The 25,157-nt window shown below is 39.0% G+C and overlaps 1 protein-coding gene across 1 annotated transcript in view; it reads left to right on the top strand.

The window, feature by feature from the left end:
- Positions 1 to 537: 537 nt before the first annotated feature.
- The window catches only part of LOC149271729 (lipoma-preferred partner homolog), a gene marked incomplete at its 3' end in the record, with an annotated part of 49,313 nt that continues 24,693 nt past the window's right edge, over positions 538 to 25,157 (top strand). Inside the window, exons 1-4 of the mRNA XM_089507168.1 lie at positions 538 to 739; positions 3,430 to 3,432; positions 17,773 to 17,885; positions 21,686 to 21,805. Coding sequence (XP_089363294.1) covers positions 538 to 739; positions 3,430 to 3,432; positions 17,773 to 17,885; positions 21,686 to 21,805 — 438 coding nt within the window. The remainder of the gene's footprint in view (positions 740 to 3,429; positions 3,433 to 17,772; positions 17,886 to 21,685; positions 21,806 to 25,157) is intronic.

Raw genomic sequence — 25,157 nt, 5'->3', positions numbered from 1 at the left:
AGTCATTGACCTTGCTGTAAGAATAAAACACAAGTCAAAGAAAGTGACAAAAAAAGACTACAGCAGTAACCCTCTCTGCTACATTTACCAATTATTCTAGTAGACAGATTATCAGATCTTGCTGACAAAGCATCTGTTCTGAGTTCACCATAGCTCTTCTGTAGGCCTTAAAACTGAGAGCTGCCAATATTGAACCAAATTCTAGAGCTGTAAAGGTCTTTACCCAAATCAGATATGATACTGTGCGCACCCTTAATGTTTTTTCCATAAAAATACAATATTGGAGTAGCCAGAAAATGAGGACCGGTTCAGAAAATGTTCTATGTATCTTCAAGACAAGAAAAAAGTAATTCTATTTTAGATGCTTACATACTCATGTTTTAAATACAGCTTTCTAGGTTACCCTCTTTCAAATAAGTAACATTATAAGCTTGGTCAGTTTACTAAATTAGCTGTCATTTACTGTGTAGATACAAAGAAATCCAGAATGAATGGATAAATCTGATCCATTATCATTGATTTTTCTAGAATTTAAACATGTCTAATCCGTCATGGCTCCCACCAAAGAGTTCAGGAGATGGAATGGGGCATGTGAGTGCCCGGATGGAGACCACTCAAGGTTTCGGGATCCCTAGCATCTCAGTATCAACTCAACAGGCTCCCAAGAAATTTGCACCTGTTGTTGCTCCAAAACCCAAATACAATCCATACAGAGGAGGACCATCTGAAGGCGGTGATGGTATGTAATTGCTGGCATAGGCTGCCATTTTTAGTAAGGTAGAACTACTGCACAAAATAATCATTCTGAGATCTTCCTATTGGTAGAAAAATGTTGATATCAAACATCTTCTTTTTCTGCTCCCTATAAATAGTTATCAGCAGTTTAGTTGGAGCCCTCACAACCACGCAGGCATCATAAAGACCAAAAATATGTTGTGGACATTTAGTTACTAAGCTCAAATATTCCACAGTGTTGTACAGTGGAAGACTGCATTATACAAACACTAGTAACAGAAGTAACACCCCAGTGACCACATTGACCATTTCCAGGACATTTAATGTGTAAAGATGTGCCCTGCAGTATTTGGGAGTGGTTGGTTCCCTTCTCTTTTAGATCGCACACACTGTAAGGCAGCACTCTACCTGTCAGCAGCATGCGAAAACTATCCGAATTCTGGAAAACGGGGCCAATGTGATCACCCTGCTCCCATCCCTGCTTTCAGAGGGAGCCTTAGAAGTTCATGGAGCACATGCGTTACTGAGCTCATGTCTAAGTGTCAAATAAACCATCAATGAGCTTGTTATGGTCTTTTTAAGTTTTTCAATCAAGGCTTTATCTGATTATCAGAAATACAGAATGTCAGTATTCACGATTAAACAAAAAGCAGGAAAAGGGGACACATAACATCACCTGTGGCATGCAAAAGCTTAAAGCAGCAGGTCTCCTGTGATTATCAAAGTCTCATGCTCTAAATGTGGTGAGTTCATCTCCTCTACAGTAGCCATAAACTTTTAGTGATTCTATTTTAATTGTCAAATTCTCCACAACCTAACCCAATGTGTATTTAAATCATGTTGCCATTTGCAGTAGATATTTTAAAAGGAACAGTCACAACACATTTTTAACATCACTCTTCTGTTCACTGACCTGAGATAAAACCATTCAGCTTTCATGTATGCGGGCTTCAGTCTGTGATTGTATTATGTTTCTCTGTGTCTTAAGTGGAAATATATGTGTTGCGCCTTGATGGTGTTAAATCCATATGAACAGTATGTCTATTGTTCAGTACCTGACTGCTAGTGGATTAAAGGTTTTTAGCCTTCTTTCAAACTACTACATATTTTACATGCTTGTCTGTTTGTAAATCATAATGTACAAATATTATGTAGATGCATAAAGTCTGGCCTCTAATATGGCACAGGAAATGGGTGTGAAAAGTGTTAGTGTCTTAATTCAGATTATTCTGATACTGAAAACTGTAGTGATGTCAGGGATTCTCTCGGTAAACAGACCAGAACATCCCTATTACAACCATGTGGACCAAGGCACATAGGCTAAACACCCTTGGGCGTTGGGGTTGTCCCATACAATTGTGTGTGCAGTTAGTCCAGCTCATCTTCAGCGTACATTGTTTTTTTTTCAAGATCACTGGGAACATTAGAAAGTATTAGTGGAATTCTAGACAGACAGGGCTATGTGACCAAGAAAAAAGGATCCTATAAGTCTGTTCTCCATAGAATGACAGGCACGCTAAGGGGTTACCGCTGTGTGGCTCTAACAGAGCAAAGTTGTTTTGTTCTGGGGTCCAGAATACCTCAACTGATAACCGTAATCTGGCAATATAAAAGAATAATCTACCCAGTGGATGTACTAGATTGCATTTTCATGGTGTGCACCCAAACATTCACAGACTGGATGTTAGAGTGTGCTAAGGGAGCTAAAGAACACGGAGCCCTTGTTATCGCTCCTACTAGCCGTCGCCAATCGTATTCCATTTAACATGGCTCATTTTTAAACTGCCACAAGCTTAAAAAATGTGAACCACTTGAAGCTGGTTAGAGGCAAATATGTTTGTCACTGTATTTTATTGGTGCATCACCTGTATTATCTGTGGCTTAGCTCTTCTGAAGAAGACTTTAACGGGGGCAGTTGAAAAAGGGTGCATCCTATCGCCCCATCCTGCATTATATAGTATTCCTGTTTTAATGTACCCCAGGCTACACTCATCTGGGTCCCTTCATGATGTTTGTGGAGCGGAGCAGAACATATTCTTTCCTAATTACTCAGGCGACTTGTCCCAGATCCTAAATTAGGGAAAAGGTAGCAAGAAGTAGAACCGCTACCATACGATGTCTGTCTTTCATAGCCCAAATAGACCATTTTTGGTAGATTGCATTTGTGTTTATTTCCCGATTTTGTTTCTAAAAATATACTGGAATCCCAGTAAAGGAAGGTTCTTTAAAATATTCCTTATTTTCATGTCCCAAAGAGTTAAAACAATGCATATGTCCTGGAAATCAGAGTACAGACTTCCTCTATCTTACCAATAATACTCATTATGCCCAGCTGAACTTCTGCAAAGTGCATATATTTTTATAACACCAAATTCCTCTTTTCTGGCCTAACCATAGCTTTCACATCAACTCCCACAGCCCTATTTGTATATTAGGTATTTCTTGAATATATGTAACAATGTTTATCGGTTTGAAAGGGAAGTTATTAAAAAGAAAAACCCATTTGCTGTAGTTATAGGAACCCATCTGTTCTTTGCAGTGTGGAAATCCCCTTTCAGAATGATACCATAATACAGATATTTCCAAGAAACAGTGCTGTATGCAGGGTTCTGTGATGTACATGGCCAACAGTATGAAAAACAAACAAAAAAAGCTGAAGTACATACTTTTAGAACAAAGAAGAACAAACTACAGGAGGTTATGATGTCATGTTTTTGGCAACTTGAACCAGAGCTACTCTTTAGATGAAGCTCTTTTGGGCATTTGGAATAACACCAAAAGTGTTCACTAAAGGGAGAATTTGGGTTTCATCTCACTCAGGGCAAACGCTGGTCCTGTATAATGCATAATTCAATGGGTGAGCAGATTTTGAAAATAAAATATCTCTGATTTAACTATACATTATACAGGGCCAGCCAAGCTCTTCTTTCAGCAGAGGCTCACTGGGGTATGACGATCGTAATAAAAAGTAAAATGAGGGAATTAAAACTACTACTCTGCATTTAGTGGACAGACCCAAAAGTATTTGGTTTGAATTTTTACATTACATTTTCAGGAACAAGAAGCTCTACTGAATATTATTAGTTTAATCATAATTCTAGACCCCTTGGTCTGCTCCAGGCACGGGTCCCCCAACCTGACAATATAAGCAAAGATTTATGTACTAATTTATGAAGACATACCGTATTTGCTCGATTATAAGACAAGGTTTCCGGAGCAGATGCTCTGAAAAGTACCCCTCGTCTTATAATCAGTGTCGTCTTATAATCAGACCTCAAATAGGTCTGACTATGAGACTAAGATCCAGATCCCCCGCGCCAGTAAGTTTTTTTTTTTTTTGTTTTTTTTTGTTTGTTTTTTTGTTGGTTTTTTGGGGGGGGGTGTTAAATGGGGGGCATAAGGCATATCTGTAGGCAGAGTGCTCTATGAAATGCCTTTTAACCCCCTTAATGCCACTCTGCCTCCAGAAATGCCCTATACCTCCCTATATGCCACACTGCCCCATAATATGCTTTTTAACCCCCTAAATACCAGAGTGGCATAAAGGGGTATAAGGCATTTCTGGAGGCAGAGTGGCACATAGGGGGTCAAAAGGCATATCATGAGGCACAGTGTCATATAGAGGGTTAAAAGGCATATCATGGGGCACAGTGGCATATAGGGGTATAAGGCATTTCTAAGGCAGATTGGCAAGCCTGGGGGCAGATGTGCATAACTAGGGGGGGGCAGGTTGGAAATTAAAAGGAAATAAAAACAAAATATTTTTCTCAATCATAGCTTTAAAAAAAAAAAAAAAAATAGTTTACATGAATTATCATTTACTGGTAAAACTTTTTTCCCTGTAGGGTCATCTTATATCCAGGCTTTTTCTTTTTTTTCCTAAATTGATATTCAGATGTATTGTTTTGTGTAGCTATTTAAAGCTATCCACATATACTAATTAGCAGAGATAATAATAATAATAATACTACCGGTACTTATCAGCTCATGGGACCTAGACACTGCCATGAGGTTAAGTCGCAAAGTAAAGCACATTTACGTCTGGTCACTGTTACTATACATACAATTGTGTGTTTAAGTGAAGACTTTATCCTTTGTGACTTGAGCTGGGCCTGCATGGTTAAATCTGCTGTTTATCTGCTGAGCCATCTCCACCATTTCTTGCAGAGGAAACATGTTGGAGTTTCCCTTTTATAATGCGTTTAACGAGGTGAAATAGTTTATATCTGTTCACCTAACCTATACTTTATGGTCTATAGAATAAGCTCCAGTAGTTTTACATTCTTCCTGCATTGGGTACTTTAAGGCACATTAGTCGTCTTGCCTCAGGAAATCGGAACATCCAGTTTAATGCTCTAAAAGTGCCTGGCTGTGTAATACAAGTATGTGCTTCACAAGATTAGAGAGAGAAAAAAAACCTATCAAACACTTAATGTTAACAGAAGCATGTTGGGTTTTGTTAATCTTGTTTATAGATTGTGTTAATGATCATTTTCCTCCATTTTATTGCCTTTTGAATTATGTCATGTGGATATGGACATTTTCAGAACTACAACAGGGGAAGACGTCGGTCTCAAAGGAATATGTGCTGTGTGGATATATAATAAAGGCCAATTGATCCTGCAGACCTTGAGCCTCCTAGGGGCATTTACTTCACTTGTATAACCCCCTTGTAGTTTCAGTTGTGGGATTGTACGGTTGTTAGATCTGAAACTTCCTTTTGTTGGCCGGCCATCCTCCAACACCACTTCTTTTCCTCGTACCCACGTTAAAAGTTTAATACCGTATTTGCTCGATTATAAGACGAGGTTTTTTTCAGAGCAAATGCTCTGAAAAATACCCCTCGTCTTCTAATCGGGGTCGTCTTCTAATCAGACCTCAAATAGAGGTCTGATTATGAGACTAAGATCCAGATCCCCCGCACCGCTGCAGGGGACCTGCCCCTTTAACGCCACGGCAGAGAGCACTCTGCCTCCTGAAATGCCTTATACCTCCCTATATGCCACTCTGCCCCATAATATGCCTTTTAACCCCCTAAATGCCAGAGTGGCATATAGGGGTATAAGGCATTTCTGGAGGCAGAGTGCTCTATACAATGCCTTTTAACTCCCTTAATGCCACTCTGCCTCCTGGAATGCCTTATACCTCCCTATATGCCACTCTGCCCCATAATATGCATTTTAACCCCCTAAATGCCAGAATGGGATATAGGGGTATAAGGCATTTCTGGAGGCAGAGTGGCACATAGGGGGTCAAAAGGCATACCATGGGGCACAGTGGCATATAGAGGGTTAAAAGGCATATCATGGGCCACAGTGCCATATTGGTGTGGCAAGCCTGGGGGCAGATGTGCGTAACTGGGGGACAGGTTGGAAAGTACAAGGAAATAAAAACAAAAAAAATATTTTTCTCAATCATAGCTTTTATTTAAAAAAAAATAGTTTAGATGAATTAACATTTACTGGTAAAACTTTTTTCCTTTAGGGTCGTCTTATATTCAGGCTTTTTCTTTTTTTCCTAAGTTAATATTCAGATTTTGGGGGGTCGTCTTATAATCGAGCAAATACAGTAAATACATGAGTTGGTATCCCGAGGGAAATGTTGATGTTCTGGTTGCGATGTAATAAAACGCCATTCAGACGTCTGATTGCTAGGAAGACCCCCAGATATTTTTTAATGGTGCGTATATCACATGTTGCTGATAAGTACATGTAACGTAGCGTCACAATAGGGAATCTGTTGCCCATCCTACAGACTGCCTGTTGTCACTAATATGTAAAATGTGGACATGATCCCCCCCCCCCCACTGGCTCTGGGTTTCTCTGGATATAAAGTAGACCATGATTATACTGAAAGAGCTTCATGTTTTTGTTACCCACCTGCCACCCTCACCACACCTAGGCTTCTAAACCAAATGAACAAAACACCAAAAGTAAATGAGGTAATAAAGGCTAACCTTTAAATAAATTTTTTTGGGGCCAAACCTTACGCCAATCAGTTAATATTTCCTATTACATGGGAGTTTCTACAGTCCCTACTGAAGTAGTTATGAGATGTTGTGGTTCCCCTTTAGGAAACATCGCCTTCAATTATCATCTCTGCAGCGGTGTGGTTGCTATGAAGCTTTTGCACCACTGTAATGGTAATTCTTTACATGATGTGTGTTTATATTAAATATCTTTCCTACATTTTCCTGTGGGAAAAGTTTTCCTTGGTGTTTAAGTTTCATGCTAACAATTCAAATAAAGCATAATAACCTTTAGTGGGTTGGTCTCTTTGTTGGTTGCAAAATTATACAGTGTATGACACGGCTACAGTTATTGCTTTCTCCCCAAAGAAACCAATGCTGTCTTTTGCATGTCAATCTCTTTTTGTGGTCTGCATCAATGGACACCTGTAGGTAGTGCCAGGAGTGACCCCTTATCCAGCTTTCTGGTATGATGCCTTCTGCTTCATAGCCTAGCACAACCAGTGAAAATCACTAGGAGGGTGACGTTATAGGTAGAGGTTGCAAAAAAGATGGGCCGAAATTAAGTAATGGTGGAAATGAAAGTGTATAAATGGAAAGACTCCAAAGCTAGCTTTGCTTTGAAGTCTCCATATTTGCGTTTCTGCCAATGCTAGGGAGCTATGATTTGTATACCTCACGTCCCTTTCCCCTCGTCTAATGTTCAAAGGGTACAAGACAACAGGTATTACCATCATTAAATAGCCGACAGATCACAGACACATGCAACACTTTACCCACTTGAACTTGTTTGTATCTGGCTTTTTTTCTTTCTGCTGAACCCCATATAAATTGTAATCCTCTTAAGCACTGCGCTAGACCTTTCTTATAAAAAGGCCAACTGCTCATGGCTAAGGGCCAACTCTTTCTACCAGTTACCATGTGCATCTTCTGAGACACATACTCAACATCTTCAGCTCGTCCACTGGTTTCATTAAAAATGTAATACCTCCGTGTCTCTCAATGATGTATGTTACTATAGCACTTAAATTTTGCTATGTTTTAACTACATATGTGCTTTAGAGCACCATTTAAAGAAAAGGAGGCTTAAGTAGCACCATGTTGCACCAAGTCCTATGTGAACTGTGAAATGTAGGCTTTGGGAAGGGTGGTAGATCCGCTTTAATGCTTTCAGTTGTAAAGTAACAGGGAATGTCCGATGTCTAGATTGCATGCACTTTCATATTATCTAGATAAGGGTTCAGAGCACCTCTCAAATATTATAATACAAAAACATGTAATGGTGTCTTAACTTTCTTCTGGTAACAAACATTTAAACTTTTGATAGTTTTGCCCTGTGATATTCCAATGGACCCCCTCCCCCTCGAATATACATCTTAAGTCATAATGTGGATATCTTGCATGTCTGTGCTTTATTAATAGTACTTAATTATATAAAAAAAAAACAGTACAATGTAAATTTAAACTTTTTGTGTTGCCGCACTCTATTTATATTTGTCATAATAACAGCTCTCTAATCAGTTGGTAACCATAAAAAATTCTACCTCAACATAAAAGCTTTTATGGCTGTTTGGCATTTAGGCATTAAAGGTCTTAAAGTACTATTAGTCAATTGAAAGCCATCTTGGTAAAACCATGTTGGTAAATGCGACCACCAACTCAAGTCTTCACTAACTGCATTAAACTCAACATGGTTCGCGGACTGCTGAGCTGCCGTCTTAGATGGACCAAACACACTTAATCAAAGCTGAGGCCATGTTCTGCAGACACTAACTACCAGAGTCAGGCTATTGGTCTTTAGTAAATAGACCCCCCCCAAGTAGAATGGATCTTCTGCTGCGTACCTTCCAACATTGGAAATGTCCAAAGAGGGACACTTGTTCCACAACTTGGGGCTTTATGGAGAGTTTCTGTTGCTCTTAGTATATGTTGATATATTTCACATAAGCAATTACTTCTCAGAAAAAAAAAAGCTACATTTAACCGAGTTGACTTGAGATGTGATTCAGGGAAAATGTTCTTGGGCAGTCGCTAAACCACTTTTGGGACTGTAGATGTTTGTCATCATCAACCATTCATGAGCCTTCTGCCCTTGGCTGTTTAGGCTTTTTAAACCAGGGAGTAGAGGAATTTAGAGCAGATCTGTAACATTTCAAATGCTTTATTTTATAGTTCTGTACGCTTAATGTATGTAATAGTGTTTATGCGTTAAACAATACATAGTTATTAAAATTAATCTTGGTATCTTCAGTTCCAGTGCTCATGATCTCTGATTGTCTCTCAATCTAAATTGTCTATCCTCTGTTGTTAAGTTGCTGTGGAAGTTTTAAACTAAATATCTCAAAACATTTTCACTGATTGACAAAACATTAACAATAAAAACCACACAAGCTTTAGGTATTTTCAGTAAAGAAATTACTAAGTGCCATTGTGGTTTATTTACTATGTTGATAAAAATCCAGGAGCCAAATTTACAAAGACAAAAACTTGAACTATTGGACGTTAATGCTTAATCTAGCAGTGAAACCAATATTTTATTTTCTTTAACGTAAAAATTTGTTACGTTTTTCATATAAAGAGAAGACACCAAGATTTAGCTAATCAAGAAAACTTGAATTGCATTACATAGGATCTAGGCGTAGCCGTCCCTTTCTCTCTCTCTGTCAAATCAAAATAAAGTATCATATTTTCATCTTTAAAGTGACTGGTTTAGTAACTTCAGTACTGTAAAATTTCATGTGGAATAATTGGAACACCTTTTATTAATCTGGAAGTTTGGTTATGTATGATGTTGGAAATGCACTTTTGAAGCTGGCTACCATTGGAGAACAACTTATGAGGCTCTATCACGTTGGCGCTGAAGACATGGACAGTCATCTGTCTCACTGGTTTCCATTCTCTGCTGCCGATCGTTTTCAGTTTGGATTTTCTGTTTAAAGACATTGACATTGTGAAGTGTTCAATCCACATACGACTTGATAGATATGCGATCTGCCTCGCGTTCGGCTTTTTTTCCTGACTCTGAAAGACGCACCATCTGTGTGCCTGTTAATACAGACACTGTTGCCTAAAAATTCTGCCACGTCACATTTTTTTTTTCCTTTTCTTTGCATATTCGAGAGAATCCAGCCGAGAATGGCTTGGAATGGTGTGTTTTCTGCCTTCTATGATACAAAAGACACTGGTGGACAGATGTTTTGTACGGGAGTTTGTTTCTGTGTGTTGCTAGGAAACCGCATGGCTGTATGAAACCTTGGTAGATCTCCAGATCCATGAAGCCGATCTGCAAGATTTATGCACTCGCATACTGTGGAGATAATTCATTATCACACCTTCAGAACGTTTATTCATTTGAGCTGATTACGTTCCCAACTATTCTCCCATCACTGAAATTACTAATTGCTATTCCTTGTGTGTGTCAAACAGTGAAACGTGAATAATTAATCCCAAATAAAATTAGTTGAATTGGTCCTTTTTAATTAGAGTTCCTGCTGCTGTGCGTTCCGCGCTTCCTTTTTTCCATCCTGCTTAGAGAATTTGGGGATGATTAAAACTGTTTAAGACTTAAACAGTTGGTGACCTTTCCTTGCAGAATAAATCCATAACCGCAATATTTCAGCTGGCATGGGGCAGTCTGCATTATTTTTGCTTGATATAAAACCTTTTATGACTTTGGCGTTCCCAATAAAATAAATTAAATCCGCTCCTGTGAAAATGAGAATTTTGCAGGGTTCTGATGGGCTTAGCGTTCTGGCTTATAAAACGCGTGAGCAAAACCTCAGAGGGTGCTGATCCTTGGCGCAATTTGATTGCCACTAATAAACTCAGGAAGGGGGTTCTCTTTCCCGTGGTCTCGTTAAAGTGGTACCCCTAGTAATTTTTTTTATCACTATTATAAAAATGAAATACGTTTTTATTAGAAGTATAGAGCTGTTTCTAATTTATACGTGTCATTGAATGTGTTTAGTTCTGTTATTTTAACCCAATCTGCTACACAAACACCCCGACTCCCTATCATACTGCCTGTGGTAAACAATACAATGGCTCAGTCTTAATCACCCGCCAGAAACTCTGACTAATGAAAGCCTATGGAGGAACAGACTTAATTAGCATTGTAGTAAAGAATCAAGCTCAGCGTGTTTGTTAAGCAGTCGTTTATAATATAATGTGACCGACCACAATCTCAGCCCCGAGGCAATATCAAAATCTTATTTGAATTATATAGCACCATCATATTTCATGTATACAGCACTGTTTTATTATGTGTAAATAAGTGTTTCCATCGGTTTATTTCCCTATTTAACCCCTTCGCGACCTTTGCCGGTTCAGGACCGTCATGACAAGAAGGTCACTAAATGACCTTGGACGGTCCTGAACCGTCAAAAAATTAAATAAGCTTAGAAAGTGATCAACGATCACTTTCTTCGCTTAAACGGCGTTACTGTAATGCCTCGATGTCGAGGCATTCAGTAACGCCGAGATCGGCATCGGGGGCCATGTCTGGCCCCTCCCCGGGGCGTCAACAGCCGCCATACATTGTATGGCGGCGGACGCCCGTTTTAAAAGCGTTTAGGAGGCGATCAACGATCGCCTCCTAAACTTAAATGGTGTCACTGGAATGCCTCGATCAGGAGGCATCCAGCGACACCAAACACTTACCTTTGGATGGGCTGTGACCGCTCCGGAGAGCGGTCACAGCCGCAGCTGCCGGTGATCTTCGCCATCAGAAAGATGGCGGCGGCCCGGGAAAAAAAATAATAAAGAAGAAAGTTCGCTAGACGGTCTCCTGACCCTCTAGAGAACTCTGGCTCCACTTGCAGGTTGAATACAGGTACTGCATTCAACCAAGCAAGTCAATGGAACCCAGCTTTCTAATCACTGTGATTAGCAAAATATTGAAAAAAAAAAGAAAAAATGAAAAAAAAAAAAAAAAAAAGTGCTAACATTTAAAAATAATTATGCAGTGATGTCACGTGATGAACCATCCAGTACAAGCAAAATGTGTAAAAAAAAAAAATATAAAAAAAGTATTAAAAAAATAAAATAAAATAAAAAAATAAAGTTTATTATTTTGAGCAAGTGCTAAAATTTCTCAAAAATCTCAAAAAGAGTTAAAATAAAAGCACTTCAAATATCCAAGGGGTGTCTAATATATATAAAAAATGGCTGATGGGGTAAATTGGAGTGGCCGAGCTCAAAGATAGGGCATAGGTACAGACTGACCAAAATTGAGAAAAAAAGCGCACTTCCCAAATGTGGCATTTTAAATCTCAAACAACCCGACAAACCCATGCATGTCGGGTATCACTGCACTCAGGAGATGTTCCTGAACACACAATGGGGTGTTGTTTGACAGTGACATATACCAGAACCTGTATATCTATAACTAAAGTACAATTTGTGTGAAAAAAAATTAAAAAAATTACTATTAGAAAGTTTGACAAAGTGTAATTCTATAATTGGTGCATGGAAAGGGTTAAAATAACCACATTTGGAATACCCTGGGGTGTCTAGTTTTCAAAAATTTATGGTTTGAATGGGTTAAATTGAGTTAACCGGCTTCAAAGATATTCCAAAGAGGAGATGGAGGCAGACTGACCAGATTTGTTCAAAAAGATTTGGAAATCATAAAACGCTGCTTGTACTTATTGCCCTATAACTTACAAAAAACAGCAAAAAAAACATAAAAACATTGGGTATTTCTAAACTCAGGACAAGTAGTAGAATCTATTTAGCTAGTTTTTTTACTTGCTTTTTTAGGTGAGTAAAAGATTTTTCAAATAAAAGTCATAAAATGTGTATTTTTTTCAATTTTTCACCATGTTTTTTTTATTTTTTTTTTATAGTCAATAAGATGATATGATCAAAATAATGGTATCTGAAGAAAGCCCATCTTGTCCTGAAAAAAACAATATATAACTTATGTGGGTACACTAAATGGGTGAGGAGAAAATTACAGCTGAACACAAGCACCACAAAAGTGTCAAAACAGCCTCGGTCCCACAGGGTACAAAACGAAAAATGAGCCCGGTCCTTAAGGGGTTAAAGGGAAAATATTAATGATACGAGATATATTAAATAATAATACCTGAGAACCTCAATATTTCATTCCTATTTTAACTACTCCAAATTGTGAGCCTTTTATATAAATTGGGCTTCAGTTGAAGCAGTACTAGCGCTTTAAATCTAAACACATCACAAGTATTTTTTTCACCCCATTCTAACACAATAGCAGGTCCTCCATGAACTCCCAATTCACAAATCTAAATCAATTTAAATATACCGTATTTGCTCGATTATAAGACGAGGTTTTTTTCAGAGCAAATGCTCTGAAAAATACCCCTCGTCTTATAATCGGGGTCGTCTTATAATCAGACCTCAAAGTCTGACTATGAGACGACTAAGATCCAGATCCCCCGCAGCTGCAGGGGATCTGGATCCTCCTGTCTCAGCCCCCCCGCCCCACTTACCGGTACTTCAGAGTCCCCGGTGTGCAGCTGTCATGTAGCTGGGGCAGCGTGTAGACTCACGCTGCAGCCGGAAGGAGGTGTGGCTAGCAGCGGGGGTTGTCTGCGTGCATCGCACAGACATTCCCCGGCTGTCAAAGATTAGAGTTCCCTGCACCGGCGCGCAGACAACCCCCGGTGCTAGCCACGCCTCCTTCCGCCTGCAGCGTGAGTCTACACGCTGCCCCAGCTACATGACAGGAGACTCAGAAGTACCGGTAAGTGGGGGGGGGTGTTAAATGGGGGGCATAAGGCATTTCTGGAGGCAGGGTGCTCTGTGAAATGCCTTTTAACCCCCTTAATGCCACTCTGCCTCCAGAAATGCCTTTTTAACCCTCTATACGCCACTCTGCCTCCTGAAATGCCTTAAACCTCCCTATATGCCACTCTTCCCCATAATATGCCTTTTAAACCTCTAAGTGCCAGAGTGGCATATAGGGTTAAAAGGCATATCATGGGGCACAGTGGCATATAGGGTTAAAAGGCATATCATGGGGCACAGTGGCATATAGGGGGTATAAGGCATTTCTGGGGCAGATGTGCATAACTGGGGGGCAGGTTGGAAAATAGAAGGAAATAAAACCAAAATATTTTTCTCAATCATAAGCTTTTATTAAAAAAATAGTTTAAATGAATTACCATTTACTGGTAAAACTTTTTTCCTATAGGGTCGTCTTATATTCAGGCTTTTTCCTTTTTTTCCTAAATTAATATTAAGATTTGGGGGGTCGTCTTATAATCGAGCAAATACGGTATATCGGAGCCAGATGTGTCACCTCTTCTCATTGCCTTGAATACAGAATTGTCATGTTTATTGTTAGAGGAATATTTCTGCAATTGCAATCAAACGTTAGATTTATTTCTTCGTGTAACCGGTGACTTATAGTAATTGTTGTTCAGTATTTTTGTCCATGACCGCCATTCACCGTTCCCAGGAATGTTGTATCGCAGAGTGCCTTACTTCGTGACATTATATTGTTGTGCATATGAACCAGTTTTTTTACTATTATTAAATGAAAAATTCAACCTTACTAAAAAAAAATTAAAATAATACTCTGATTACTACTACTACCTGGCTCGTTCCATCAGTTCTTGCTGGAACGGCAACATATATTGAAGTACAATTCTACTCATTGTACAGCGCTATGGAATTCGATGGTGCTATATAAAGCAATAAATGATAATAATTTGTTAATAGTATGGATTAGCGAGCTTTTGAAACCTGTGGACAGAGGGGGAAAAATAATGTATGTCTGAATGTTGCTTTACGGAGGAGGACTTTTATATTATTGATTTAGCCATTAAATTACAAGCAGTCTACATCGTGACCTAATGCAGCGTTAGTGGAGTTGCTCTATGCAGTAATCAGGGTTGAAGGAGGCTATGATACAGTTATTGAATGTGTCATTTTTTAGGTTTGTATTATAAAACCTGGAGTAGCCAAAATGTGTGTAGTTAAGCACTCTGTACAACATGTAGAGTACAATAATTCCTAGGAACATCTCTGCATGAGCTGACCCCAAGACCTTTCAGATATAACCTGTTACAATCCGTCACAAGTATTTAATTTTAGTAATTCATTAAAGGTGACAATGGAATGGTCACATCAAGGCGCTATATGAAACCATTCAGTAGTTAAGTAACCTGATATCTACCACTAAGAAAAGTATGACCCGGGATGCCCTGTATTTGATCCTGAGAGTCCATTATCACTAAGCACTTGGGTACCGAGACAGGTGGCTGGAAGGGATTCTTTTTCCCCTCTCTACCAGACATTGTTTAATTTTCCAAACACTTTAACCACAAAGGACCCACTAAATGTAGACAACCCCTGCTTCATGCTGCATTATGAGTTTATGGTCTCAGCACACCAAGAGTTAAACTACAGGGGTTTGTTTTTTTTCCCTCTTGTAGGTTATGCGTAAATACATATTTTCTGCTTCCGTCAAGCCTTCTAAATAAAGCTGTTGTGTGTTTTGATATTCTTGTTTGATCGTTCCGTGCAACAGAGAACAGATTTTATCTGATGCTTGGTACAACCTGGCTTTTACGTAATGGCTTATTTTTAGTGCTTTATTCCTGCAAGCAAGGAGAGGTGGAATCTGTAGTAAAGTTGAGCAATTACCGATTTCCAAGAATTCTCCGCAAGGCAACAAAGCTCATGTTAATTTATTAGAAATCGGGACCCCTGTTTACATTGGAGTAGCGTGCGAGTGGCGCGTACTCCCCACCCGACTCCATGGAAAGCACCCCATGCATAACGTTATGGTGACGAATATGTAGGCTCTGTAATTGATTCCTGTTATTAAGAGGGAACTGGTGGTTTATCAGATTTGCATACATTGTTAAGAATAGTATTAGGGAGTCAAAAATAACAGTCTGCAATCTGTTCTGTGACCCACATAACTTTTTGGGGGCTTCTGGAGGGGTTTGAATCTTGTCTTATTGTTATTTGTTGATTTGTATAGTGCCATCATATTCCATAGTGCAGTACAATGACTAATGCACTATTTTATTGGATTATTTATTAAGAGCCACATGATTAACGTTGATGGTTAAGAGAAGAGGGGGTGGATTTTTATTTATTTTTTGAAGCCTCAGCCGTGGGACACTTTGTGGCATCATCCTGTGTTTTTGGCACTTTGCTGTAAATCCTATGTTTTACAGCTCTGTATGCAAATAAACTTCATGTAATGCCACCGGCAATTTATGTATTAGAACTGGCTGAAGCCGCATTAACTCCTTATTCCCTGGATCTGTTATTTCTTCCCGTTACGTTCTTTCTCCCCTCCCGTTATTGCTGTTGTGAGAAGAAGGTATAGATTTTCATTAGACATGCTAGTAATGCCTCATCTAGACACTTCTTTTTTTTATTTTTTTTTTATTAATGTGAAGTTTTAAACATAATACATTGCACTATTGCACTGAGCTAAAAGCATAGTCTATAACAGTTCCCTCTACTGGTTTGGTGTCTAATGTGCTGCGTTTAATCGGAAGCATCGCTAAGCTTTTTTGCTCTTAGCACTTATTTATGACTACAGAATTTATTTTTGTTATTTTTAGCTTCAAAGTACTCTGTTTGAAAATAGTTACACACTGAATTACCAACATCCATTGTTATTAAAGATGTTCCACCTGCACTGCAGCATCATTCCCAAAATGCTTCCAATGTAAAATGTTGTAATTCCTACTTTTGCTGGGAACACTTATTTGTCATGTGATGCCGCAGGAGGCATTGATAGGAAAAGCTTCTTAAAACTTTTGTGTTTGTGATAAAAGCACACACGCGTTCACACTCGCTGGCTGGGGAGGCGAGTTATATTATGGGGTATACCAAGGCTTCCAGTAACCGTCGGCATATGCCCTGCCATCTAACCCTGGAGGTATCTAGTATACAGTACTGTATAATGAAGATGTCTCGGGGACATATGTAAGCATAATGCCAGTCCTGTGTGGACTCTTTATACGTACATGGGGGAAACCGGTGTACCCTGACTCCGTCCCTCTGTTATTTTAACTATAGAGGAAAAAATGGAGAATGGAAGTTGCTCTGTAATGAAATGTTACCGTGTCTGCACTTGGCAGCATTTCGAGTAAATGACAAGCAGATAGCAGGCGGTTGGAAAGTATTTAGATACAAACACAGCCACCCACTGACAACTAATTACAGGATTTGTTTCTGTCTGGTTTTTTTTTGTTTTGTTTTTTTGTTTTTTTAATATACCGGTATATATTTTTTTAAATCGGAGCTGCAGGCTGTTAAACAGGACTGGTTTATGGCATTGCTAAACTTGTATTGCCTGGTACTGTTTCATCCCTGCTACGATGTGTCACAATTCAGAAGTGTTATGCGCAAGATGCTGGATTATGTTCTGTCTGCACATAAAGGGCTTGACGGTGGATTGACCAGATTAATATATCACAAATCCCCCAAGCAAACTCTGACATCTCGAGCAGTGTTCAGTGGTGGCTTCTCTTTTGTTTTTTTCCCACCCCATGTCAGGCTTATAAAGAAATTCAAGGGAGATGGAGCAAGTTAGAGCCTAAGCTACGTGTAAAGTGTGTCTGTTTCATATTCTATAGATTATGGTTGCTATCATGAAACAGAATTCGAATAAAATGATATTTATGGATGAGTAAATTGTAGGGAGCTCTCTAGCATGGCCAGCTTGTAGAAATGTGGGATTTGCCAGCAGATAATAGCCATTTGGCCCGTCTAGTCTGCCTCTCTGTGGCTATGCACCTCAAGCGTTCCACCTGAGCTCTAGAACCTACCAGTTATCTCTCCATCCCCTAAATAAAGGCATTGTAAGACCTGAAGTTCTATTCCAGCAGATCTTGAAAATAGCAATAATACTTCCCTTGAGGCTTTATTATCCCAGCACTGAAGGAAAACATGAGGAATATGATATTCTAACTTATTTTATTTTTTTCTAAAAAGGCCAGCAAAAATGTTAATAGATTTGTAGAAGTTGCCATAGAAACTAATGGAATATCCTGGTCTAGAACCACTTGATAAATACAGTCCTTATATTAATAAAGTGCTTAACTTTCGTCTTTCAGATTTCCCCCCTCCTCCTCCTCCGCCCCCTGAAGATACAAGTAACCTCCAGCACGCTCCAGCACATAACTTTCCTCCACCTCCTGCGTCTGACGAAGCAATGTTTAACGTCCAGGTAAGTCAGGAGATTTTTATTTGAAATAAGTCAATTCTGTCTGTCACCTTGTCCAGTTGGCTTCTCCTGGCCAACAGATCTCAGAAGGAAAAGTCTACTTGCGGGCATATCTTAGAGTGTAACAAAGTTAATGATATCAAGAAAGGAGATGTTATGCCAGATAGTCATCACTTGGCAAGAGTTAAAGTATACAAGGTAGAGATTCACATGTGCTTAGCGTTGGAAGATATGTTGTATATGTGAAGTATACATTACATGACTAATCTACTATGCGTTAGATGTAGAGTAATCAACCAGGTATTAGATGTAGACTAGTTGAAGTGAGATGAAGAATCATTAACTGTGTCTTATGGGTAAACTCATCTCGTCGGGGAGAAATTGTCAGGATTTGGCACTTCATAGTGCACACCTACTGTGATGAGATACAAGTAAAATGAAAACGTAACTGTTTGTTGTAAAAGGTTGGTTGAGGCTTAACCATCTCGAACCCACCGTCTATTTGACCGTTCTTCCTGTATGCAGTCTGAGCAACAGCTAGAAGTAATTGAGAGAGACAGGCCAACAGTAAGAAGAGGACTACAGATTGCTACCACCGTGTAAAATAACCTCCTGATAGTCCCGCTGAACTATTGCTGTACTTTAGAGACGTAGTATGCTTGTGCTGTGTGTGTCTAACAGCTAGTTCCTGATCCCATCAGAGGATCTGATGCTATTCCACAAAAATCATGTTTTTTTCCCTTCAATGCCTTCAGTTTTTAGTTTCTTCAAAGCTTCCCTAGATACACGTGTGCCTGTACATACAGAATAATATGTTATCAATGTAAAAAGCACAAAATGTTTCTGCTAATACACACTTCCTTAGTTTAACCCCTTAACGTCCATTGCCGGGTCAGGCACGTCATGCAAAACGGTGACTTAACGACCTATGACGTGCCTGACACGTCATGAGACTTAAACAAGCTTAGAAAGTGATCAACGATCACTTTCTAATCTTAAACGGTATTGCTGTAATGCCTCGATGTCGAGGCATTCAGCAACACTGAGATCGGCATAATGGGCCATGTCTGGCCCCTCCCCGGGGCGTCAACAACCGCCATACATTGTATTGCGGCGGACGCCCGTTTTTAAAAGCGTTTAGGAGGCGATCAACGATCACCTCCTAAACTTCAATGGTGTCGCTGGAATGCCTCGATCAGGAGGCATTCAGCGACACCAAACACTTATCCCAGGACGGGCTGTGACAGCTGTCTCCAGAGCCTCTAGAGAACTCTGGCTCCACTTGCAGGTTGAATACAGGTACTGCATTCAACCATACAAGTCAATGGAGCCCAGCTTTCTAATCACTATGTGATTAGTAAAATATAAAAAAAAAAGGCTTAAAAAAAAATGGTAACATTTAAAAATTATGCATCAGAGGAACTATCCAGTTCCAGCAAAATGTAAAAAAAAAAAAGTCCAAAAAGAATAAAATAAAAAAATAAAGTTTTATTATTATGAGCAAATGCTAAAATTAGCGCTGTATCTTCCCAAAAATCCTGACATGGAAGAATTTAAATAAAAGCATTTCAAATACCCAAGGGGTGTCTAATTTAAAAAAATTAATGGTTTGATGGGGTAAATTGTAGTGGCCGGGCTCAAAGATAGAGCATAGGCACAGACTGACCGAAATGGGGGGAAAAAAGCGCACTTCCAAAATGTGGCATTTTAACCCCAAACAGCAGTCAAACCCATGCATGGGCGGTATCACTGTACTCAAGAGATGTTGTTGAATACATATTAGGGTGTTGTTTGACGTATACCTGGAGCTATAAATTTATACCCAAAGTACAACTTGTGTAAAAAAAAAAAATTAAAAAAAAAAATACTACCACAAAGTGTGGCAAAGGCTGGTGGTAGAATCTCATGCATGGAAAGGGTTAAAATACTAGCATTTGAAATACCTTGGGATGTCTAGTTTTCAAAAATATATGGTATGATGGGGTAAATTGAATTAGCTTGCTTCAAGGATGGTCCTATTAGGACATGGGGGCAGTAGGACCAGATGTAAAAGTTCCAAGTTAAAAAATGTGCACTTCCTAAATGTGGCGTTTTACCTCCCAAACAACCCGACAAACCCATGCATTGGGGGTATGACTGTACTCGGGAGATGTTGCTGAACACATATTGGGGTGTTGTTTGAAAGTGTTGTATACCAGGAGCTGTAAATCTATACCTGAAGAGCAATTTTAGCGATAAAAAACACAAAATAAATCACTACCACAAAGTTTGACAAAGACTGGTGGTAGAATTAGTGCATGGAAAGAGTTAAAATTGTAGCATTTGAAATACCTTGGGGTGTCTAGTTTTTAAAAATATGTGATTTGTTGGGGTAAATTGTGTTGGCCGGCTTCAACGATACCCGAAATGGCACATGGGGGAAGAATTACCAGATTTGGAAAAAATGGTTTTGACTACTTGTACTTAATGCTCCACAACGTGCAGAAAAAAGCAAAAAAACATAAAAATGTTGGGTATTTCTAAACTCAGGACAAATAGTAGAATATATTTAGTAGGTTTTTTCATTAGCTTTTTTGGATGAGTAAAAGATTTTTGGGGTAAAAGTCAGAAAATGTTGGGTTTTTTTTAATTTTTCATGATATTTTATTTTTTTTATGGGAAATTAGATAATATGATCAAAACAATGGTATCTGAAGAAAGCCCTTCTTGTCCTGAAAAAAACAACATATAATTTGTGTGGGTTCACTAAATGAACACGAACACCGCAAAAGTGTTGAAACCGCCTCGGTCCCAATGGTACAAAAGGTAAAACACAGCCTGGTCCTTAAGGGGTTAAAAAAGAACCTTGCATTTGTTTATTGGAATTTCTATATGACTTGAACGTGTCTGTTGTTGGAATATACCTTGCTTTTGGTTTTATGAACTGAAAAAAGTAGTTCAATAAAATATGGCTAAACCCAGGACTCAGAAAAGCTCAGCAAATAGTGGCTCTTGATGCATTAAATGCGACGGAGACTAACTGGGCAGTTTTCAGTCATTTGCGCCTATGTTTCCCAGACAGGAGCTTTGATTGCCATCCGTATACGTATGTAACCCATCTGCACGAGCCGTGCTCAGCCAGTCGTGAAGTATTAGGGATTAGCAATGCTCCACGAGTGAGTGGCACACGTAATATTACTCCATTACTGCTGCAAGGATCAGATACCCGTACAGACAGCTATGACAGATGGGCTCGGTGCAAAAATCCATCTTTGCAGTTTTAGTAGGGAGCTCACGGCACAGTAACAAGTGTAGGATGTGTCTGCATTGTATTTGCGTAAAATGTGTCAAGGTATTACCTTAATGGATTAGGGGGAATAATGTTAGATCTTCATGTTGATGAGATCACGGAAAATGTCATTTTATTTTCATTTATATCCCAATGCTGTCATACACTGAAATCTGTAAACATAATAGTGTGGACACAGTGACTAAGGGGGTGTATTCGCTAAACTGAGTGTTTGCAAGGGAATAGAATTTATAAACTCACTGATTTCACTATATAATTTTAATGGTGTGGGAAAGGCTATAGAGCTATAAACATATATCAGATACACAAATGTTCATGGGCTGACAAATAGATAAAACAAGTCCTTTTTGGGGGGGGGGTGAAGCTCAGATTATGTAATTAGACTATATTATGTAATTATAGTCTAGCTCTAGCCACCAGCAGTAAAACAGAGGAACCATGGTTGTTGCTATATATCATATGTAAGTATATTATATTCTGGTATAAGTAATTTTATATTGCTTATGTTCCACAGATAAATACCGGGGGCAAGACCATAGAGGAGCGACGTTCAAGCTTAGATGCAGAGATTGACTCGTTGACCAGCATACTGGCTGATTTGGAAAGCAGCTCTCCATACAAACCCCGCACCCAGGTATGGCTCTTATAGGAGAACAATAAAAACATCAGTATGTTCACGTTAGTCTCCTGGAACCTTAGCCTTTTAGTTATACCTTGTGTGGTCTTCCAGCCATAACTTTGCCTGTGAGTGGTAATAGAACACAGTATGGAATGCCGCGAGACCTGCTGCTACATACTGTACAGTGTGAAGGCAAGCAGTTTCATGGCTTCTGCTGACCTTGCACATCACCTCATTCTATTGAAGCTGTATTTTTAGTAAGGATGGAGTTACATCAAGGAGCACTGCTATGCGACTTATATTCACACATAGTGTGAGATCTGCTGACATTTGAACTGCGTGGTAACCTTTTAAACCCATTTACATTTTTTCTTGGAAATAGCGGTGCTAGAAGTTGCCATCATCAAATACTCAGTGCACCACTCAAATGCGTCTAAATCATCAAGGTACCAGCCTATCCTACTGAGAAGGCACCAAATCGCAATCTTTTATTCAAGTCGCATACTGTCCAAACAAGTCTTATTGCTTGTATAGTATGCGACCAAACAGCTCCTCTTTGGGGGCCAAATCCTTACTTTTCCTCTACTTTCCTCCCCTGATGTCCCTCTTTTCTAAGAGCTTAACATGTGTGGTGGGCTTGAGCTTTAACACAGAATCCTAAATGTGAAAAGCTTGGAGTTTTTTTATGGTTTCTTGCATAACTAGCTGTTTGTTACTTTATTTTGTGTCCCGGCGATCTCCCTTGCCAGCTCGATCGCCACCAACAAAAAAGAAAATACACACTTAATTGCCCTGGAAAGTAACTCTGGTGTACGTCGGATCACTCCTGATCAATGTTCAAATATTTTGTGATGATTCTGACCAATTTTTAATTAAATTTGAGATCAGTCTGTAATATTGTATCATAAGACTGTACTACATGCAAGGCAGATGTAATTCCCTATGTTACACAAATTGCACAGCTTGTCATATTAAAAACATAGCTCATTTGCCAGTAATTTAAACTCCTGTTGTGCTAAGAAGCCACTGGTGCAGCCCCTTTCTTCTTTTCTTGTCTAGTTTGGCCATAATAGAGTCAGATGCTTTTAAATGATAACATTTGGGCGGTCTGTTTTCTTTGGGGCCGTAAGAATTAGCATTGCCGTAGCCATCCCATACTTACTGATGAATCCAAGATATACTTCTTGTATTTCTGATTGTTCTATCAAGAGACTTGAAGTGTTTTTAAAGGGAGATGAACGTGTCTGCTTGCATTCGGTTTATGTGATATATCACATTTTTTTAATTTAAAATCTGACTGTCTTATGGTCGAAAGCCACATGAAGGCTAATAATTCAATTTTGAGTACAAATGTACCAGTAGGCTTTGTTCTTTGTTTTTCTGGCCTTCTCATGGCCTTTCTCTTCATCCCGGGACTTCTTGAAAGAAATAAGACAGTACAGTAGAATCTTCTTGCGCTTACATATATTCTTTTCAGCATACTATGTTGTATACAATCTCTGTATTTCAAACCAGCATTTATTGAGCAAAGTGGTTATGTGGTATGTCAATTGAAAGCGCTCAGACATCAGTTAGCATCGAGGGGACTCGGCAATGATGTACCTGCCGCAATGAACAAAGAGGTGGAAATATAGACGGGAGCCAACGTTCACCCAGGGAGCCATGCAGCAAAACACATAATATATGCAGTGGGACAATTGAATGTTCCTGCCTCTTCCTCTGTTGTGTATGAATTGCAAATGATTCCATTTGTGCCCGTGAGGGGATAATTTGGCTTTGCTGCAATATTCTCATCAAATATGTTTCTCCTTTTTGTCTTTTATGTGGTGATAAAGGAAATTACTGTTTAAAGATAAACAGATAAACAATAGGAACTTTTTCTAGCACTAAGCGTTAGATGCATAGAGGAGTTAGTCTATTCCCAAATCATTCTTAGTAGTAGGTAGGCCTTGTTTACAGCTGTACAGCACCTTTATTTATTTTCTGTAATTTTTGTTTTATTTTTTGTAGTGGGCTGCACTTCTATTTTTCTCGCTTGATTTTGTTTAGTCCACTGCTACACACACTGGCAAGGTGTCTGTGTGGGTTCATTTTTTTAAATGTTGAGATGGTAACAGATAAGAACGTTATGCCCATTCCTGCTATAAAGGCTCAAAATGTAATCACATGCATTTTTTAAATTTCCATACTTTATGTTCATTAACTCCTCTTGTGTTAGTGGTTCCTCTCTTCAAGGAAGGACCAAGAAGTTCCAGCCATCTCACTGTCTTTGTAGTCCCATTTGTGCCTCCAGAAGAAGGTGATTGTGAACCCTGTGGTCCACCGTGCCTATACAATGACACAATCACCTCCACTTTCTCCACAGATTAATGTAAACCATGATATAGATAATATATATATATATATATATATATATATTGGCCTTGGGGGGGAAAAAAGCAGAGTATAATAGTTCTCTTGGACAAAATAAAAAACAGTGATATGTGCTAAATATTAACTTGTTTGGAGTGGGTCATAAGGTCTAGAGTCATTTGCTAGGATTTATGGCTATTCTAGATGTGACCTTTTATACATCTTTTGTGTAGTTCATTATACAATAGGCTACGTAAACAGACACTCATATAGAGAGAGGTTCTGGCATACATAAAGATGCCTTTTTTATTTGTGCATCAGATTTAGGATGAGCTGGGTAATATAATCCTGCATTTGTTATGTATATATTTTATTTTATTTTTTTCCAGTGGACCAGACAGTCACGAGTCTGAGAGGCATTATTTGCAATTATATTATGTCCTTTAATTATGTCCTCTGGATCATGCATTTAGATGTTCAGCAGTTCTTCACCTGGAACTTGTTAGCCTAATAATTTGGCATTCAGACCTGCCCTGGCACTCAAGTGACTTGTATCTGACTGCGGCACCGGCAGATTTGGTTGGAATGCGTTTTCTTGGCTTGTCTAGTTGGCTTATACACAGTAATGCGCTACAGCACGTTCAGCAGCATGCGTCCATTGTGAATTAGGCAAAAATGAAATCGTAAAAAGCATTTACAAATTATAACACAAGTGTGTCATTCCTTGCTTCTCTATCCTTTGGTTTCATTACCTTTACCCATATCTAGTGGGTTAATAAGTATTACTTTAAAGGGGCTTTCAATACTTGATATATAAATATACCAATGCTATAATATGACAAGGCATGGGTGCCCAGAAAGGATTGGCTGAGTATGTTGGTGTTGGATAGTTTCCTTAGTATTTATTATTTTTTATTGAATTATATTGCGACAACAGTCCTGTACGATGGGTAAACGGGGCATAACAAGTAGTGTATCGCACAAAATTTTAGACTTACCAAAACAAAAGATGATC

This window comes from Sceloporus occidentalis, unplaced genomic scaffold, assembly GCF_023333645.1.
Source record: "Sceloporus occidentalis isolate IW3139 unplaced genomic scaffold, rSceOcc1.0.p SCAF_468, whole genome shotgun sequence".
Lineage (NCBI taxonomy): Eukaryota > Metazoa > Chordata > Lepidosauria > Squamata > Phrynosomatidae > Sceloporus > Sceloporus occidentalis.
Note: the sequence above shows the minus strand (reverse complement) of the source record. Positions and strands in the feature narration are given on the sequence as shown.